A 21,542-nucleotide genomic window follows, 5' to 3' on the forward strand; every position below is an offset into this window, starting at 1 on the left:
CTACTGCAATAGCCTCCTGCCCGGTCATCTGCTTTCAATCGTGCCCCATCCAGTCTATTCTCTGTACAGGGTGATCTTTGAAAAGCATAAAGGGGCTTGTCTAGAGCCCATCGGTGGCTTCCACTCCTCCTGAATTAAAGCCAGACTCCTTCCGAAGGCCTTCAAAGTCCTCCCTGATCCAGCTCCTGCTTCGGCTCCACGCTCATTGTGTGCCCCTCACTCCCATGCACACCAAGGTCAACCCCCTCTGGCTCCCACCCCGTTTGGGAGCGTGCTGTTTTGTTCCTACGTATGGCCGTCCCGCCTTCTGCATGGAATGCCACCCCTGACCCGTGGCCGTCCTTCAGGCACACCACCTGCACAGGGCAAAGCTTTCCCTCTTCACCCCCTAAGCAGTCGGTCACCCAGTCCCTCTCCATTTGCATTCTGTTGCTCTGCCCTGTGTGTTTCCTTCATCACACTTACCATACTTAGTATGTACTATAGAGTCACTATGTTTTGTCTGGTTCTCCCACTGGATTGGCGGCACCTCAGTGACAGGGGGCCTCGTCTCTCACAGTCACCAGTGTACCCACCGTGCTTAGCACAATGCCCAGTACGTAGCCAGTTTGTAAGAAATACTCCGGGATGGACACCGAAGTCCATTTCATAGTATTAAATAAGCTAATTAACTTGCCTGCGATCAAAGAGCTCGAACAACCATTACAGAAATCAGAGGGAAAAGAACTCTCTGCTAGGGTTTGTATCACAATCTCTCAAAAAAAAAAAAAAAAAAATCACACTTTTCCCAAAGAGCTTAAATGACTGAATTGTCCCGAATCTCCTTTGTTCCACATAACTTACACTACAGGTGTGACTTTCCTGGGGCTAAGTACATCCAGCTGGTAGCTTGAGGTTGGGAGGATTTTGTAACAGTGGAAATCCGTAAATTGTTCAAATATACTTGTCACCAAGTATTTCTCTGAAGTGCCTTCCACCCTGCCCAGTGGGAAGCCCCAGTGTTTTATCAAGTTGCAATCCAGTTGGGGCACTGATGTGATTTCCTTTTGGCCAAGGGGGGATATGGCCACTCGAGTCAGCAGTCTCTGCCATTGCTGTCCTGGGCTTTGTGGTGAAACTTTGGTGGCTGGATCTGTCAGGAGAGTCTCACCTGCACAGTTCTGCTGAGGCTCCCAGTGGACGCTGATGCCCTCTCTCTGGCAGGCCCGGGTATATGCCAGGAATGACTCGCAGTAACAATTTTTATGGACTGGACATTCACACATGTCTGTCACGCAGGACCTGTGGGAACCAAGAGAAAGAAATGAACATTTAAACATATCAACCTATCGAACATCCTAACTGTGACTTGCAGAAAGTGGGTGGGTGGGTGAATGGGGAACAATGATTGGCCATTAAAGGTTGCTATTTTGAGTGAGAAACCTAAAAATGGTATAAAAAATTTGCATGGAACCTATGCTGGATACTGTTGAACAATGTCCAATAGCACTTTCTGCAATAATGGAAATGTTCAATAATCTCCACTATCCAAAGCAGTAGACAGTACCTAAATCTGATTATTGAGCATTTGAAATGTATCTAGTATGACTGAGGAACCAAGCTTTTCACTTGATTTAATTTTAATTAACTTAGATAGAAACAGTCACATGTGCCTTGTGGTTATTATGTTAGAAATACAGCTTTTAGAATACAGCCACCATCCAAGGTTCTGTCCTTTTGTGAATAGCTGTGCTACAGGAATAATAGGTTCTACTACAATATAATTCGTGACCACCAGAATCAAAGCATAAAACCCTATGGCAACATCTTGAATCTTCATCTTTTAAGGAACATTAGACCCCATTTTTTTAGAATATGGTGTGACAAATTTCAAATAAAGCAGAACTTTTAGGCCCCTAATTAGACCGAAAGATAAAGAGGATGAAACCAGGGTCTCCTTGGCTTAACTTTAAATATGAAAATGATAGGTCAGGACATAAAGAGAACAGAAATATGTTTAAATACAAACAAACAAATTTTGAAACATGTTGACCTCAAAGACATAAATAATGACCTTATATTGGTATGTAATATTATAATTTACAAAGCACTTTCACATGCAACCTGTCACTGAGTAGTAAATAGGACATCATACAGTCTCTGAGAAATGAAGAAGTCACTTTACAAATAAATAGATGTTCCCAAAGTCACATTAATAAGTGGCAAAAGAGTGAATGAAATTACATCTCCTAACTCTTACACTAGCACCCTTTTTCTCATACCATACCCCTGCCCTCATCTTCAGCTTCTAGCAACTTACTGCCTACCAATTTTGACTTAACATTTATGCAAGAGGACCCCAAGATTAATAAAATTAAACTATCCTTTTTTCATTTTTTTCCAGCAAAACCTCTTCTTTACAGAACCTAATTCAAGGCTGAAGGTAGAAAAAACAATATTCAGATTTACAAATATCACAGATGATCTTGAAAAGTGATCAAGACATGGTCCACCATTTTCTCTTGGTGGGACATGTATGCACATTGGATTAGAGAAAGTTAGCAGCTAGTGCTGTGTAGAAGCTGGCACACCACCTGCTTGAAACGAGAATAAACAGCAGAAACCATATTACAGGATCAACAGACCCACCATGTACCCCCAAAGTTATTACAGCCCAACACTCAAGGGCAGAGCCTTGGGAACTAGGAACTAACAGGGACAAAAGAGGAACACCCTGAAACCCAGAGCCACTTCCATGTCATCAAGTGAGAGATTATTTGCGGACTAATACACAATGACCAGGACAGAAAAACTGATCTTTCTCCTCTCTGTACTAATCAAGGCCGTTTTTCTTAAAAGCTTCTCCCACTTGCATGACAGAAATCCTGTGAAGTCATGTTCACTAGCAAACCCTTTCAGGTAGAAGACACACGGTACAGTGCCTTTAAATTCGTATGGAGCCCCCAGGCCTCCAGGAAAGGGAAAATAAAGCCTGTCCTGAAAATGGCCTCTGAACGTCTGAGTATGAACCCTCCTCAATTTTCATTTCAGACTAACCCCTCCCATCACGTTCAGGCTCAGACTTCACAGCGACATCTTCAGCTGCCCCAGGTTCTACTCTCAACTTCCATTTCTATTTCACTCCCCCAGGAGACTTTTATCACCCACCCTCCTTCTGGCCCACGAGGTGTGGATCTCTTTTCTTTATACACAGCTCCCACTGAGGTGACATAAATGGCATGCCATCTATTGGGCCTGGGAAAATGACAATATTTTACGGAAAAGAACTGGTCTTGATATGAGGAACTGCATTGTCTAATTTGAAAGAACATCTAATGTAATTCTGTAAAATTGTGTGAACTGTAAACAAATGAAATTTAATTTGGATGAAAGGATTGTTGGTGAATGTTTTCCTTTCTTTTCTCTTTATTTCTAATGGTTGTCTAACGAAGCCATTTATACAATTTAAAATAAATTATGGACAGCTAAATCCAATTCATAGAGACTGTTGAGAGAAAAATGGTTTAAGCACACATTTAATAATTGCTATGTACAGGTATTCCACCCCACCCACAGACCACCTGTGCCCTCAGACGCAATCAATAATGTATCTACCCTCTAAAGCTAAAGAAGATTTCAGCTTATTCTATTACTTGACACTCACGAGGAAAAACATTTGAGACAAAAATGTTTGTCAAAGCCAGCCCTTCGTTTGAAACATTTCACATATTTCTGAAGGTTTGAAAGATGTGTTTTGTCACAGAAGTTAAAACTACAAGACACCTTTTTTTCACTTGTCACCTTGGTGATTTTTACACGAAGTTGTGCCCAGGGTTTGTAAGAGAAGGGAGAATACAGTCCATACTCCACTGGCAGAAGTGTATAATCATTAGCTCTCATGTCAAGCAATTTTGCTATATTTAGCTTTTACATGGGTTATCTCATTTGTCCCACGTGGCAAAGGATATGAGGGAGGTGTTACTACTAGCCCACTTCACAGGTAGGAAAACTGAAGCTTGGAGATGCTAACAACTTGCTCAAGGTCACGTGGCTGATGGCAAGTCCAGAACTGTTATACCAGGACTGCAACTCTGGTCTTTCTGATCTCAACACCCATTTTCATAACTACATTAGAACTACATTAGAACACCTTTCTACAGAGCAACTAGCAATACTTACAAAATAGCCCTAAGAAAGGTTCTTATCATTTGAGAGGGAAATTCCACACCTAAGGAAATAGTAATGCATGTGGACAGACTTTATACACAGGGGTGTTCATCACAGTGCTATTTAAAATGAAAAGAAAAATCTAATTTGCCTACAATAGGGGCCTAGTTAAAACAATTTAGGTGACCTCTACAATGAAATAGTCTATAGACATTACAAGGATGTTTTGGACACATATTTTAAAGTATGAGGAAATGTTCAGGAAGGAGTCATTGAAAAAGCAAAGCTGTGTTTCAATATGGTGTGGTCACCCACAGAAAACAAAAATCATGGAACGTAGATAGGCCCAAATGTCCACAACAGTGAATTCTGAGTGGTAGAATTGTGGTTCTTTTATATTCTTCTTGTCTGTGTTTCCTACAAGGAACTTTTCTAAAAACATAAGATCATAGTGTAATTTTAAAGCAATGATAAGAAGAACATGGAACATATGATATTTAAATCAGAATTCAGGAACTAGAGTGAGAAAATAAGAAATAAAGAATAGAAGAAAATTCGAGTATTTATTTGGCGGTCTTAATAAATATTTCTCGAGCTAAAATCTTCCCATCTGTGTATTGGAGGCTTCCTGACATAGGCTATGATTCACTGCACTGTATATTGTCCTCACACTTCACCTCCTTGGTCCACTGATGATGGGAACTTGGCACCCAGATGGATGGAACGGATAATGGAATAATTATGTCTGCTTCTGCTGGTTACAGAGAAATTTATTAAGAGAAAAATAAAAACATCCTCAAATACACTTTAAATTTCAGGGAGAAGCAAAACTGTTATTATTCAAATGTTCAATTTGTGTTTATCACACTTAATAATTCAGTATGAGGAAAATCTAATTTATGGCACAGTAGAGTTGAATTTTTTATGTTAATGGAAGATTGCCCTTTCCTTAGTGTGTACCAACACTGTACATTTATATTCATTTTATAGAATAAGTAGCAGAATTGTATCACTTTTGGTAGTTACTGAGATTTATGGCTTTGGTTTCTCTCTGCTTTCATGGCATTATCCTGTCACGTTATGTTCTGTTTGATGGTGAATTCTTGGTCAGGAAACACAGCTGTTCATTGCTCCAATGGGAAAATACAGGTTGCACCACAATTGGGTTTTTCCAGGAAAGCTCTACAGGTAAAGAACGCCTGCCTATGCAATGTCTTTACAGCACACTTTCCATCACAGATCTGGAATGATTTTCTGATTTATCCACCCTGCTCCTGGCATCTTTGCCAATAGCAGAGAAGTGCAGGCAGGACCCTTGTTCCGTGGGGTTCACACAGCTGCTCAGCGCAGTGATATGGAAAGAGGAGGGTGCCAGGAGCTATTGCAGGGCCCCAGCAAGCGGACGCCACGCTGGGCAGCAGTTTGTCACACACCGACTGCCTCCCTTCTCTAATTATTCTACGCATGTGTGCCATGTTTCAGTAAGACTCTTTGAAGGCCTGTCGTCATAGTACCTGGCCCAGCACCGACCTGTGGTCAGTTCCCTCCCTGAAATCCAACTTACCACAATCTGGCTGCAGGGGAACCCTAATCATCCCTTCCCCACCCCTCATCATGTTATAACCACTGCCTCCTGCCAAGCTCTAGGACAGTAGCCACCAGCCACCCAGAGCTACTTAAATGGAAACTAAGTTAATTCCAATTAAATAACATTGCACACTCAGCCCCTTGGTTATACCAGCCACACTTTACAGGTTCAGTAGCCACACCGTTGGATAATGCTGATTTACGCCAGGTCCATCACGGCAGAAAATTCTGCTGGATCTTGGTACACAGCGTGCAGCTCCATCTGTGCTGGGGAACCATCTCTGTCCTCCCCAGAGGGATTTACAGGTGTAGTGAGATTAAGGTCATGCTCACTCCTGCTTTCTTACTGGGCACCTACAGAAAAAGTTCCCATTTCCTGGCGACAGAGTCAAGGTCCCTCGCCATCTGGATTCCTCTCGCTTCCCCACTCATTCTACTACCCGGTCGTAGGAAATGCCTCATTCTTTACCCCTCAGGCTTCCTTCCTTCCTGCCTTGTCTTGTCCACTGGAAAAAACCTGATGCCTATCCTTTAGGACTCAGCTCGAATTCCTCCACGGGGCTCCCTGAGTGGCCCAAAAAAAGGTGGCCCCTTCTTGACGGGGTCATGTCCCCTCCAGACCTTCATTGTTGCACAGACCCTCTGAATCCTAATGACCCCTTTCCTTGTTTGTAGGGCCAGACTGTAGCTTGCTCATCCAGCCAAGCACCTTGAACACGCAGCTCAGGAAATATTCAGTGAATCAAAAGCGTGGATGAGAACGGCCTAATGACCTTTGCTCAGCTTCCACTGGGTTGGAAGGTTGGACACTGATGTATGAGGAGCGTGAATCCCATCCTTGCCCCGACTCCTGACCATTGCTTAACACAGCCATGGCCATGCGGGCTGCTGGCTATGGCAACCACAGAACTCAGCTACTTCTCCACGAACCTTTCCGCTGTCACTTTCATTGCGAACTCCTTGCACTCCTGTCCCGGATCCAAGGGGATATACATATTTACATAATTTAATGAATGCTGGAAAAAAGGATTTGATGAGAGAATTCTGCTTTAATGACACATTTCCAGAAAAGCACATGCAATATTGTAAGAATAACCTATAGATCTTCCTGTTATTAAAAAGGCAAGCCTCCAATACTGCTCAAATCAAAAAAAGAAAAAAAAAAAAACATCAAACATATCCTGGCTTCCTAGCAACGGCTTTCCCTCTGCTTTTTCTGGCAGGAGGGTGACCTTGTCAGACAGAGGCAAATACTTATGCTCTTGCTGCCCAGACACAGTTTTAACCACTGGGGACTCTCCACACTCCGTTCTGGGAGAACAACTGGGCACGCCACGAGTGACAGCACCCAGCCCCATCTGGGAGGCAGAGTCGGAGCTGCCACTAGGAAGAGTCTTTGGCTGGACTACGTTGTTCAGTCTGGAGGTCAGCTTTCCTGAGAGCAATGACAGGCCTGGGGCTGGGCGGTGACTAGGAAACCACATGAAGGTTACATGGCTTTCCTTGTTGCCTGTATCTGGGAAGTTCATGGAAGACAGTGAAAGAGCCTGAGATCAGGCTTGTTGGCACCTGGGTATCAATGGGAAAGGGGGAAGGGAGAGGATATGGACATAGAGTCTTGTTTGGGTGGATACAAGTGTGTTTAACTACCAACAGACTATTGAAAAATTCATTTATACTTTAATCCTTGAAATGTTGCTGACCTCTGTAATCTGCGTTTCACGGAAGAAACTAGAGGTAGTAGCCACAGTAAGAAGGCATATTCATGTCACATTATACCTCAGAAAATAATTTTCTCCGTAAATGCCCTTCTCCTCAATACTATGTGGGCACGCCTACACATTCTCCCAAACAGTGCTCTAACAAAAACAGGGCCAAACAATTCAATGATGGGAAACAGGAGGTTGCTTTATTGAGTTGTGGGTGAAGGGGGTAGGGGCAAACTCTAAGAGCCAGGCAGGAGGAAGGCCCTGCTGCTCACGCCGGGTCCTTCCTGCGCCAGCCACAGTCTGGCACCTCTGTGACTTGAATATTGGTGAGAATATCCAATATCAAATATTGGCTTAAATATTGGTTCTGCAGCTGTGGCTGCCTGGGATTGCCAGGACAGACAGTGAGGCCAGGCGTCTTTGGAGAAGGCTGTCGCTTCCACACACTCAATCTGAGGAGGTGGGGCGGAGAATGTGCAAGGCCAGCTGTTCCTCGGGGTGAGACTGACCTTATCTGCAGCCCTGCCTCACCGAATACCCCACACCGACACACACACGGAAGCCCTTCACCCCACTTCTAAGTGCGAGGAGCGCACTCACTGAGCCCTGTTTGTTCCAGGCACCAAGGGAGGCTCCGAGATGAACAGAGATGGGCCCACCTAGACGGGGAGATTGTGCAGATACTAAAAGCCAAAGTCCAAATGACGTAAGGGCTGTTATGGACAGGAAGTAAGCGCACTGGGATACCAAGCACTAATTCCAGGCAGGCATGCGAGCGTGTCCAGAGGAATCACAGCGTAGAAGACACATGGAAGCTGGGTCTTGAAGGATCTGTGGAATTCTGCTTGGTTAGCGAATGAGGAAAAGGAAATTCCAGGCAAAGGGAGGAGCCTGAGAATAAAAGAACAGAGTTTCCCCATCACCACGTCTTAGATTTGATGGTTTTAGGGTCCAATCCCCAATATTACAAAACAAAACAAAAACGTCCCTGACAGAGCCTATTCCTGAAGACCACATTTCTCCCACAGAGCAGCGTGGTAGGTCTATGCTTAAGACATTTCTTTCTTCTAGGGATCAAAATCCTCATAATTTCCAATCTTCACTCTTAGGTGTGACCCTGGAGACATACAGAGCAGTCCACCTGCTCATGCCAGTGATGATGCTTCAGGTATCTTCCTGAGCTCCCCACTCAGCCTCCTGTGTTCTCATCTTCCTACCTTTCATGTCCTTCCCTCTAATGGCTCTTCCTGACTGAACAAGAATAAAAATCCAACTACCAATGTAACAGGGAAAAACCCACCAAACAATTCCGATAATTTTCACAATGAACCCCTTCTTTGATTGCCTGCACTCTGGTCCTGTCATGTACACAATGCCTACTTATATGTAGTTCCAACTTGAAGTCTAGGTACTCCACATTTTCACCTAATTTAGACACGCTCTAGAAACTGAAAAATATCGATTGCTTTAATCCTTATAACATTCCCCAGGAGGCAAATGCCATTACCTGCACAGCAAAAGCAAGCATGGCACAAAAGTTCCAGAAAGGGTCATTACTCTCAGACACCCTTCTAAAGTGAGAGGTTATTATTTCTGTGTGTGGAATATGAAGGCATCTAAGGACGCACAGACCTCCTTTAAAGAGTAGCAATGCTTATGACTTTCCATAAATGCCTATTTTAGAAGAAGTTTCTCGCAATTGCTGTGAGCAGAGTCCTGCTTTGAGCTGAGACCAAACAACCTCATGCATTTTTAGGAACCTAAAGTGTTTTCTCCCTTGAAAAGGCCATCTATCAGAGTATATGTGGAGAACAGGATCTCCATGCCCATAGTTACGTGGGGGGAGGGGTGGGCATCATTCTGCTATTTCCCCCTTGCCCAGGGACTATGACTTTTAAAGGGCCAAATCTGTAGACTCTGTAGCCACTAACACACTGAGAAATACTCCTCTTGGGAAAGATGAGATCTCTTTGGTAGAGTAGGAAACACTGGATCCACGGAGAGAAAAGCTGGCCATAATGAACAGACTTTTGCTGAGTTGTTACTGTTTGAGGGATAACTTATTTTTCAGTTTGGGCAAAGATGTCGCACCAGCCAGCCGGGGAGAGAGGAAGCCTGGTTACTACCCCCCTCTAGTGGCCAAGATTGAGAGTGCCAAGTAACCTCCATTCTTCTTGCGGCATTTGCTTCTTACTCTTCACTTTTTTGTGGGGGAGGCTGGCTGATAAAAGAGATCATAAAAATGGCTGCTTGTCAGAAAACCAACCAGCTTTTCTCTTAAACACGTTCAGTTAATCACTGTCATACTCACTGAGAAACAATGCAAGGCTGGTTGGCGCACTAAATGCTGGTGTAATTGTAAGAGCCTACCTGAGGCAGCCCCTCCGCAGGGCAGGCCAGGGGGAGCATCAGTGGGAACAAGCCAAAGCTTTTCTATTTTCTGTAAAATCTCATTCTACTTATGCACTGCATCTAGCTTCACATACTTTTGTGGGTTTTTTTTTTTTTAAAGAATCTCAAGGACAAAAGAGTACAGGACCCTTTACCTAAGCAGGAGAGAAATAGTCTCTTCCACATCTGAGGCAGTAACATAATCAGAGGCTGACGGTGCCAGCCGGTTGCCAGCATTCAGCCTTGTTCCTGTCTCCTAATTAGTAAAACGACAAGGTCCCTACCATACTCGTGTTCTATGACTCTATGTCTAAATGTGGACTGGCCCAGCACTCAGGTAGCTCTAAAACTACATGATATTCATTCACCCTTGGAAAGACCTTCCAGCAATGAGAGGGGGCTCCTTACCCAGAAAAATCTCAATGCCCCTGCTCTGTGATGAGTCTGACTCATATTTCTACTCCCGACCTAGACAGATACGCACCATCTTTGAAACTGTTCCACTCAACTCGACAAACACTAACGGAGTGTCTGCTGTGGACAAGGCAATGGGTTGGGTTCTGTGGGGAAGGCAGAAGGAAAGAAAAGCCTGCCTTCCACGTGGGATGGTGTGTGAGGAGGGCAGGGCAGACCGAGCCAGGCAGCAGGCAACATGCAGCACAATTAAGGGGGCCCAGTCAAGGGTACCTGTGAGTACAGGGGTGCACTGGAGGGGCAGCGCCTCCTGAAATTGTGCTCTGGGGTGAGGCAAAGAGCATTGGGGAGATGCCACCCCCAGTGACCCCCAGCTGTGTCACTTTGGGTACATTCTTTCCCTTTTCTATGTTGGTCTTCCTTGTGCCATCTCTTATAGGGTTCTCATGAAAAGTAAGTGAGAAAACAGACTGGTCCCCACTCCCACCACCACCAATCCCTAAGAAGAGAGAAAATCCATCCACACATGGACCTGGAGGCTAGCGGTCGAAGCAAGGGCAGCAACGTGGTCTCCCGTCTTTGCCAAGATGGAATTCAGTGAGAGGCTGTCCTTGAGTGGCACTTTGCTTTCTGTTTTCTCTCATCCCCCTCAGTGCCATTCTCAGGCACATCTTGCCCCAGCAGTGCCTCTATGAAGTCTGGCCATTGGTGGCCCAGCCGTGCCAGCCAGGACGGGTCAGCCTGCCTGGATGGCCACCGCCTGCTGAGAGGGCAGTGGTTGGGAGCGCACACAGTGGCCATGAGGAAAAGCCATGAGAGCGAAGGCATTTAGCATCTGGAGGCCACACCCCAGCCACACGCAGCAGCCACCACCAGCCCAGCTGCTTCAAAGGGGCCGATCCTTCCAGAGGCCTTTTTCACATTAGGCCCTGGATGGCTGCCAAGTCCCACAAACCCTCCACTATGTACGTTAATAAAAGGGCGGCAGGGGCGGCCGCGCCTGGAGGATGTGGTGTGGCAGGGAACTTTGTCAGATGCTGGTGCCTTTCATCGGGCGTCTGCCGTGCCTCCTGGCTCCGCAATAAACCGGCGTTCACATCCAATCACAGCACAAGGAAGGGGGTTTGCACTCCATGCTCCATGCAGCATGGCTGTGTAGGCAAAACTCAGTCTACTAGACCTAAAAGGAGATTTATCCTTCCCCAGAGACCCACCCTGCCCTGTCTCTGGGGGATGGCACACAGCCATGCTCAATTCACAGAAAAGAGGTTCAGGGAGCAGACATTCCCCAAATCCCAGTGATAATCACCATGGGCCAACCGCCTCTTTGCCAGCCTCCCACCCTCTGCCAGCATGAGTGCACCCTCATAGAAGTCCCAGAGAGACGGGGTGTGAGGCCGGTTTCCTAGAAGCAACAGAGGAGAATGTTGCCTTCAAGTCCCCAGCATGTTCACAGCCCAAGACTGGAAGAGGTGGGAGTGAGCCAACACTTCCCGAGGACCCCACTGCATGCGAGGTACAGGCACAGATGAGCACCTAGAATTTTGACGATGAAATTTCTAACCAAAGACAGAACTAAGATCCAAAGAGGTCAAGAAGTTGTATTTTTTCTAACATCACACTGTTAGGAAGTGGCAAAGCGGGGTCCATGCTCTCTCCCCTCCCACACGCTGCCTTCTGTATTCCACGCTATTCTTTCCACTGGAATGTTCTTCCACCCCCTTCTTCTGGTTAAAGCCTACTCCCCCTTCAACACGCAGGCCAATAGCTTTCTCAGGGCAGGCTTCTGAGATCCCCAAGCGAGGTGAGGTTGCTATTACCGCCACATACTCACGGCATCCTTGAATGGCTCAGTCACAGGCTGCAATGGGGTCCTAGTGTGAGTGACCCGTCACCATGTCTACCCCACTACATTCCAGGGTGGGCATTTTTTGTTCGGCATATTTCACCAGCTCAGTGCAGTGCCTGGTCGAGTGTAGATCTCAAAACCTATTTTTCTGAATGAGTCATTTAGAGATGTTTGTGTAATCAAGTCCAGATGAAGTGATTACTAAGATGACAATGAGAATCAGATGGTTAAATGGCCTGAGAGAGTTTGAAGGAGGAGTGAGCACACCATGGATTTAAGTACTTCCAACAGCCAAGTGGAATAAAAGCTGAAAACTGGCCACTGGACTGGGCAACTAAGAAGTCAGTGGTGGCCTTAGCAGGAATAGTTTCCCTGGAATGGTGGGGATAGAAATCACCTGGATGTGTATTGAAGGTGAAAATGTGCAAGTTGTTGACTGAAGACCATCTTTCAGTAGGTTGGCAGTGAAGGGAGGGAAATGGGGTGATAGTTTGAAGGAAAGTTAGGTATGCAGGTGTGCGTGCGTGCGTGTGCGTGTGTGTGTGTGTGTGTTGGGATCAAGAAGACTTGAAAATGTTTTGTACCAAGAATAAAGAAGCCCAAGAGAAGATGTTGAAGTTAAAGAGATGAGCGTGGTTAGGTTAATTACCTAACCCCTAGAGCGATGTCATGAAGAAAACAGATGAGGGGGTCAAGATTTAGGAGAAAAATCGCCCTTCTCTTCACTTACAGTTGCTAGTAAATTCCTAAAAAAAAAAGAAGAAAACCATAGATGTCCCTATGCTTATACAAGGCACAATAAGGGAAGAGGTAAAAATGAAGACTGCCTTCTAGATCAGCAGTTGGAAGAAGGAACACCAAACAACCCAATGCAAAAATCTAGCAAAGAAGGGGATAGAATTGAATCAAATGTGCAAAGGGTGTTTCCAGGTGAGGAAGGACTCCAGACAAGGTACAAGATTACCACCTCTGAAGAGTGAGAGTTTCACTCTCTCCGTCTATGCCCTCGGGGACCAACGGTAAATGAACTGAAATAAAACTATGCCAGAGTTTTAATCTAGCAGAAATTTAGTACTAGAGAAATCTGCCCTTAGCTCCTGTGGAAAGAAAAACAATATGGCAGGTTTTTTTAGACCTTAATTTTATGATCTAAGATGAGTGATGGAACATTTCCCTACAAATCAAAACCCTGAAATTTAGAAACCACTTTTTTGGGGGTTGGGGGGTGGGTATGTGGCCTTTTCAAGATGCTTCCTTCCCAAATATTTTAATGCTCCCAACTATACAATAAAAGTCTTAATAGCAGTCATTGTGGCAACCCGTCTTGGCTTAGGACAATGAGTGCTCAAAACTCCTACCAATAGGCTGGATGAGTCACAAACGATCACGGAATCATAAAATTAAGAGTCTTAGAAGACCTTGGTGAACATCTTCTCCCTGCAGGAATTCCTTTTATAACATCCCCGACAGATGGTCACGCATCTGCATCGTGTCTGTAATAAGAGCTCAGGAGCTTTTTAGGAATCTTATTCCTGTGATAGACAATTAAGGCTTCTATTTCTCAGGAAGTTTTCTTGTACATTCAATAAAAATGTGTTCTGCAAGTTTCCACCCATTTGTTCAGATGCTGCCTTCTGTTGTATTGTGCAATTATTCTGTTCTGTTCCAGCTTCCATATGATATCATCTTCAAATACGTTACAAAAAAATAAAACAGTTCCACTTAGAAGTTAACCTTGGGGGGACTTCCAGAAATATTCCTATCATACCATTTTTTTTTAATTCCTGTGCTTTTATTTCCTTTACACCTACCAGCAAAAGGATGTCAACCGAAGTATAAACCTTCTTTTCCTAGTGTTTATTTTTTCAATAAATCTCTGCTGAGCGGGGCCACTGTGTTTGCCTCCAAGTTTAGGGGAAAAGATGAAAAAGATGGGGTTCCTTCTCCAAACTACATAACGTGCTAAAATAAATTGAAGTAAAACGAAGAAAATGATGAGTGCTATTTTAAAAAAAAAGTACAGTATTACGAAGGGACTTCAAGGAGAGAGAGATTATTTTGACATGGGTGATACGGAGTGAGGAGAAGTTAGGAAAGATTGTAAGGAGGAGGCTTCAATTGAGTAATATCTTAAAAGGAAGAGTAAGTTTTACCCAGGAAAAGAGGAAGGAAGGGCTTTTCAGAAAACTCATATTTTAGAAATACTTTTGTTTGAAATGCCATGTGTGTCATTTGAGGATCCATGAGCATCAGGAAAAAAAAACCAAAAAAAACACAGAAGTCATAGGAATCAAATGGAAAGGTAGGTTGTGCTTATGCAATGGACTGCCTTGTATGCCAAGCTGTAAAGCATGAATGTGTTTGGCGATCAAAAGAGTCACTGACAGATTTGAACAGAAAAATGATAAAATCCAAAATGCACCTTAGGAAAGTAAGCTGATTATAGCGTGTTTGATGGGCTGAAGGAGGTGGAGAGAAAGGATTAAATGCAGGAATTAGGCAGCTATTACAGATGACCCAACTCAGGGTCATAAGAGAAGAAAAGACACGACCAGGGACTAATCTGAGGGAGCGCCAGTAGAAATTGTGAGATATAAAATGGATGAGATAGGAGAGGCATAATGTGTAGAGTTTGAGAAAGGATCTTACATTAGGGCAAGATGGAAAAGTAGGATCACAGACGTCTCTGGGGGTTTTAGACTGAGTTCAAAGCCTGTCAACAAGTCAGAGGGATGCAGGAAGAGGAGCTGATAGTGGAAGGAGAGCGGATGGGTTTCTATTCAAACATGCTCAGTTTCTGGTGAAACATCCAGACAGGGATGTGGGTAAATGCTTAGCAACGGGTTCTTGAGGGGTTGGGGAGAAGAGAGAGAATACCTGATTTGTAGCCTCTGCCAATTTCTGTGGTTTAAATTTTTCTGCTATCACTGCTTTCAGGCTACCAACATGAGATCACTGATCATGGAACATGGGGCTGGGAAAAGATGCTACCAATTGGCTCTAGCCACTAAAGCCCGCCCCAGCACACGCTGCACCCAGCAAAATGTTTAGGAGACGTCGGAGAGGGAAGACAGGAGTTGAGCCAAGAGCATTCCTTATTGTCCAGTAATCAAACTGTGATTCTTTGTCAGACAAAGTTAACACCATGGCTACAGACAGACTTGAGCATCCCTACTGATACGTTCCAATGTCAGCCAAGAGCCACAAACAAGTTTTCTCATTCTCTCTTACCAACGTTCATGTAAACATCATAAAAATGAGTGCTGACAGCAACCAATGAGTTTATGCTAGTTTTAATTTTCATAATGTCCTAGGAAGAGTCCTCCTTTAAGATTTATTATTGTTTTGCCTACCATGAAATAGTAACTAAAATATATTGCTAAATCAATTTAAAGTTTGCTTTGTTTCATTGCCATCTTTGCAAGCACCTCTGGATTGCCTAACATTTTATAGTGGTTCCCAGTCACCCTGCTAGTCAATCATAGAATGCAATTTGGTTTAAAAAAAAAAAAACACCAAAAAACCTATAAGCTACTCTTTATCTCCTTTCAGGTGTATAACAATCCAGCAACATGACAGATTAACATTCAATCAGTGATGTCATGAGGTTAGTAATGGCTACCATACAAAACAAGAAACTTAAAAGGTGAGAAAAGTGAATAGTCAATATAAAGATAATGGTTGGAAGTCATGCACTGGGGCAGAAAATAGGAAGAAAGAAGGCGATAAAAAATGATTGGTTGAGAAAGATTTTACTCAGACACAACAGTGAAATTTATCATTTCTCACTCATACCTTTCCACTGACAGCGCAGATATCATCACATGCCTTCTTCCGGACATGGCAGCCAGTTAAATATTTTGTGCAACCACTTTTTATAATAATACTTAGGGGAACATAAGCTTTTCATTCCCCACATAGCAGCCAAATGTTCTCTTAAAAGTAGAAAACAAATCACATCACTCCTCTAATCAAAAGTTTCCAAAGATGTCTCATTAAATGACAACTACAATCTACCTAAACCCTAACCGTGGCTCACATATTCCTTAAGCCCTTCCTGCTTTACATCTTCATCTCTATTTACCAGCCTTAGCTCACTACCTTACCAGACTGGACTTCCTGCTTTTCCTTAAATATACCAAACCCATTGCTCCCTCTGGCTGGAATAATCTTCCAGACTCACTGGAGGAGTGGCTTGCACATTCTCAACTTTCAGGCCAGTATTACCTCCTTAGACATTCCTTCTCTGACCACTAGTATCTAAAATAACTCCCTACCCCCATTCTGTAAAATCAAAAATTATTCTATGTGCAGGCTGACTTCAGAGATATTGAGGGTTCAGTCCCAGATCACTGCAATAAAGCAAATAATGCAATAGAACCACATGAACTTTTTGGTTCTCCAGTGCACATAAAAGTTATGTGCAAACTACATTGTAGTCTATTAAGTGTGCAATGGCATTATGTCTGAAAAAATCAACATATCTTCATTTAAAATTATTGCTAAAAAATGTTGCCATCATCTGAGCTTTCAGCGAGTTGTAATCTTTTTGCTGGTGGAGGGTTTTGCCTCCACGTTGATGGCTGCTGACTGATGAGGGTGGTGGTTGCTGAAGGCTGGGTGGCTGTGGCAATTTCTTATAATAAGACAAAAATGACGTTTGCCACATTGATTGACTCGTCCTTCCATGAACAATTTCTCTGTGTCATGCGATGCTATGTAATAGCATTTTCCCCACAACAGAACTTCCTTCAAAATTGGAGTCAGTCCTCTCAAACCCCGCCACCGCTTTATCAACTAAATTGTGTAACATTCTCCATCCTTTGTTGTCATTTCAACAGTCTTCACAGCATCCTCACCAGCAGTAGATTCCGTCTCTAGAAACCACTTTCTTTGCTCATCCATGAGCAGCAACTCCTCATCCATTAAAGTTTTATCCTGAGATTGCATCAAGTCAGTCACGCCTTCAGGCCCCACTTCTAATTCTAGTTCTCTTGCTGTTTCCACCACATCTGCAGTGACTTCCTCCACTGAAGTCGTGAACCCCTCAAAGTCATCCATGAGGGTTGGGATCAACTTCTTACAAACTCCTGTTAATGTTGATATTTTGACCTCTTCCCATGAATCACAAATGTTCTTAATGGCATCTAGAACGGTGACTTTTCAGAAGTTTTTCAATTTACTTCATCCAGATCAATCAAGGGAATCACTGTCTATGGCAGCCATAGCCTCAATAAATCTATTTCTTCAACAATAAGACTTGAAATTACTCAGAATTACTTCCTGATCCTTGAGCTGCAGAATGGATGTTGTTGGCAGGCATGAAAACAACATTTATCTCATTGTCCATCTCTATCAGAGTTCTTGGGTGACCAGGTGTTTTGTCAATGAGCAGTAATATTTTGAAAGGAATCCCTTTTTCTGTGCAGTAAGTCAACAGTGGGCTTAAAATATTCAGTAAACCATATTGTAAACATATGTGCTGTTGCATTTATAGGTTTAGCATCATTCATAAGGGTCCAAGGCTTTTCAGAGTGGTAAATGAGCCTTGGCTTCCAGTTAAAGTGACCAGCTGCATTAGCCTCCAGTAAGAGGAGTCAGCCTGTCCTTTGAAGCTCTGAAGCCAGGCATTGACTTCTCCAGAGCTATGAAATTTCTAGATGGCATCTTCTTCCAATACCCTGTTTCCCTGAAAATAAGACCTAGCCAGACAATCAGCTCTAATGCGTCGTTTGGAGCAAAAATTAATATAAGACCTGGTATTATATTATATTATATTATATTATATTATATTATATTATATTATATTAAAGACCTGGTCTTATAGTAAAATAAGACTGGGTCTTACATTAATTTTTGCTCCAAAAGATGCATTAGAAGTGATTGTCCGGCTAGGTCTTATTTTCGGGGAAACACAGTAGAAGGCTCTGTGGGCTATATTGAAAATCTGTTGTTTACTGGAGCCACCTTAATTAATTATTTTAACTAAATCTTCTGGATAACTTGCTCCAGTTTCTCCATCAGCTCTTTCTGCTTTGCCTTGCACTTTTATGTTATGAAGACAGCTTCTTTCCTTAAATCTCATGAACCGACATCTGCTAGCTTTCAACTTTTCTTCTGCAGCTTCCTCACCTCTCTCAGCCTTCACAGAATTGAAGAGAGTTAGGGCCTAGCTGTGGATTAAGCTTTGGCTTAAGGGACTATTGTGGCTGGTTTGAGCTTCTACCCAGACCATTAAAACTCCATATCAGCAATAACGCTGTTTTCCTTACTTATCATTCATGGGTTCACTAGAGTAGCACTTTTAATTTCCTTCAAGAACTTTTCCTTTATATTCACAGCTGGGCTAACTGTTTGGCCTAAGAGGCCTATTTGGCCTATCTTGGCTTTGGCATGCCTTCCTCACTAAACTTAATCATTTCTAACTTTTGATTCAAAGTGAGAGACATGTGACTCTCCCTTTCCCTTGAATACTGAGAGAACATCATAGGGTTCATAATTGGCCTAATTTCAATATTGGGTGTCTCAGGGAATAGGGAGAGAAAAGGGGGAACAGCCAGTTAGTGGAGCAGTCAGAACACACACACATTTATCGATTATAGATAAGCTGTAAAAACCATTTTACTAAATACCAGCAATAACTTCTTAGAAAACACACTGTACAAAAAGATACAAGTAACACTATCAACCAGTTAATGTAACAGAAGAAATAAGGAAATAAGACTGAAAAAGTGCAGAATCTATATGAAGCAAACAACACATACTTGTGTAAACCAACAGAGATTTCCAGGGGTAATATAACAGACTTTGTTTTTATATTTAAAAATTCTACATTAATTAAGAATTAAGAATTATTTATTAATCTTAATTAATAATTCTTAACTATTTTGATAAGAATCAAAATAATAAATTTGAAGAAAATAATTTTTAAACATCTCTTTGGCTGTACAGTGGAAGCTGGGGTACAGAGGCAGGGTTAGTGTCCAATGTGGGAGAAGGACCCGGAGGAGGAGGGAGAGAAACTGGAAGCACAAAGAGATCACGATGGCCCGCACCAAGGTAGCAGTGGTGGCTAATGCAAAGAAGTCAATGGATTTTAGGTGTGTCTAAGAGCTTACTTGCCATCGTTCAGAAACTGTCTGAATACTGAGCATGAGCGTTCAAGGAGAGAGAGGAATCAATGACGTTTACATTCAACAAATATTTGCTGAGTGCTTTCTATGTGCCAAGCATGAAATTAGGCTTCAGGAACCGTGGATGATTAAATGAAATCATACACGAATTCAGCATCTTCCTAGGAAAGAGAATGGGTGAAAAGATATAGTTTCAACCCACAAGACACCCACGCTTATTTCTTTAACTACAAAAAAAATCTAATGTGCATCATGATTAGCTGGAAATTAGGAAGAAATTATGTCTTCAAATTACAGAATAGCCAGAGGAGAACGGAAGTGTTTCACTCCTGGGGAAGAACACAGAACTGCAAGGAAAGGTGGAGGTAAAACTGATCTGTGCATTTGGCTCAGACTGAGCCAACACAGAGGAAGCAGAACCATTCCAAAGTGAAATTTAGAAATGAAAGAGGACCCAGTCCTCTGGATCATTGGTTCTCAGCCCCGATTATACTTTAGGGTCAGCAGGGAGTTTTGAACAACAGTGATGCCAGGGGCCACGGCCTGCACAGATTCTGACTTAATTGGGGGTGGCCAGGGTACCAGAAAACCCTCCGGTGACCCCCTCGTGCAGCCTGATGGAGAACCCCAGAAGTTGATTGTCATCACTAGCAGATATTGGTTCATGGTCCAAACATTTCCTGCAATGAAACACAGCTAAGAAGGCTCTATTCTTAGGGCTCAAAGACTGCAAGAGCCCCCAGTTCTCTACAGGAATCCTCATAGTCCATAAACTTACTTTTTTAGAATAGAGGAACTAAGATACACGTCTTTTGAATTTCTACCAGCTGAATAGCTTTTCCAACCTTAAAAATGCTGAAAGCACTTTATAGTCTGATGACTTTTCTCTACCTCTGCTGTAGAAATAAAATTGGGAGGTTAAAATATAAGCCTGCTCCCCCTACATGTCCATTAAAATAATCTTACATAATTTTAGAAATGCTGGTCAGCATTGAGCTCTTATAATTTTATCTTTCTGTGCAATATTCTATAAAGAAAGAATTGTTTATTAAAGAATACCATCTAACAACTGATTGGAAGAGTTTCTCTGAACTCTAAAAAGATCATAGGTGCCCATTTGCACAAGAATCAGGTAATTGCTGAGGCAAATGTTATTTCAGATCTTTGATGAAAATCATCCCTGTGTATATATCATAAACTCGGAGAAAAATGAACAATCTTGGTCATTGTTAGAAACATTCCAAAGAATGAACTCATCTTCTCCCTCAAAGCTCTTTACTCACAATTGTCCGTCCACTAAAAACTCTCACTGCAAAACCGAAATTCTCAAAGGGAAGAAAGGAGCGAAGGGCAACTGACATGACCGAAAGTGGTGTCTTGCAATAAGGCGTCCTCTCCAATGAAAGCAGCGTGTCTCTCCTGGCTTGTGCAGGCAAATTTACTGAGAGGCTGAAAGTCCAGCTGAGCTCTCAGCCCCTGGTCTTTCTATTCAAATCAGCAGCCGTGACCTCACCAAAGGCCTCACCTGAGGTGTGTTAGAAATGCCGAATCTCAGCCCTACCCAAAATCTGTCAAATCACATTCTATGTTTTAACAAGATCTGGAGGGATTTGAATGTGCTTTGAAGTCTGAGAAGTGCTGGTCTAGAATAGAGCTACTGGAAGTGTGGTCAGTGAAACAGCAGCTTCAGCATCACCTGGGAGCCAGGGAGAAATGAAAATTACTGGGCTTTGTTCCAGACCGACTCTCAGACTCTGGAGGTGGGCCCTGGGACCCAGGAATCGGCTGGGTAGCTTTCTAGGTAATTCCGGTGCACAGCCAGGTTTGAGAAGCAGTGGTCTGAAGCAGGCTTTCCTCCTACCCTACCTCCAGAGCATTCTGATCATCGATAGTTTGGGCTGAGACTAAAGGATGAGTAGGAGTTAAGGAGAGGAGAGAAGGGAGCGTTACAGCTTCAGAACCAGATGGTACCTCCCCATTATCTATGCCAGAGCCAGAGGTGAGCTTTAGCATCTGAGGATGACTCTTGGGTTCTCACTCTTTAGAAATTTCAGAATAAAATGATAAATCCAGTAGTTTGCAATCTCAGTCTTAATTTTTTGCAGAGCATATTTTCAATCTTATTTTTTGTTAAATCAAAAGTTTGGGTCCTGGCCCACTTTCCCACCCCCATCTCCACTAAAGACGTCTGAGAGTATTCAGACCAAACCTTTCACAATGATGGAACTAGATCTCCAAAATCCTCGTGTTATCGGTGCTGTTGGTAACTCTAATTTTGCGCCTGTTTTCATGGTGATTTCATCATATGGGAAA

The 21,542-nt window shown here is 43.2% G+C and overlaps 1 protein-coding gene across 2 annotated transcripts in view; it reads right to left on the reverse strand.

The window, feature by feature from the left end:
- BMPER (BMP binding endothelial regulator) overlaps positions 1 to 21,542 on the reverse strand; it is a 220,702-nt gene that overhangs the window by 9,193 nt on the left and 189,967 nt on the right. For both annotated transcript variants that reach the window (XM_033087954.1, XM_033087955.1), the window contains exon 14: positions 1,151 to 1,281. In XM_033087954.1, coding sequence (XP_032943845.1) covers positions 1,151 to 1,281 — 131 coding nt within the window. The remainder of the gene's footprint in view (positions 1 to 1,150; positions 1,282 to 21,542) is intronic.

This window comes from Rhinolophus ferrumequinum, chromosome 20 (genome assembly GCF_004115265.2).
Source record: "Rhinolophus ferrumequinum isolate MPI-CBG mRhiFer1 chromosome 20, mRhiFer1_v1.p, whole genome shotgun sequence".
Taxonomy (NCBI): Eukaryota; Metazoa; Chordata; class Mammalia; order Chiroptera; family Rhinolophidae; genus Rhinolophus; species Rhinolophus ferrumequinum.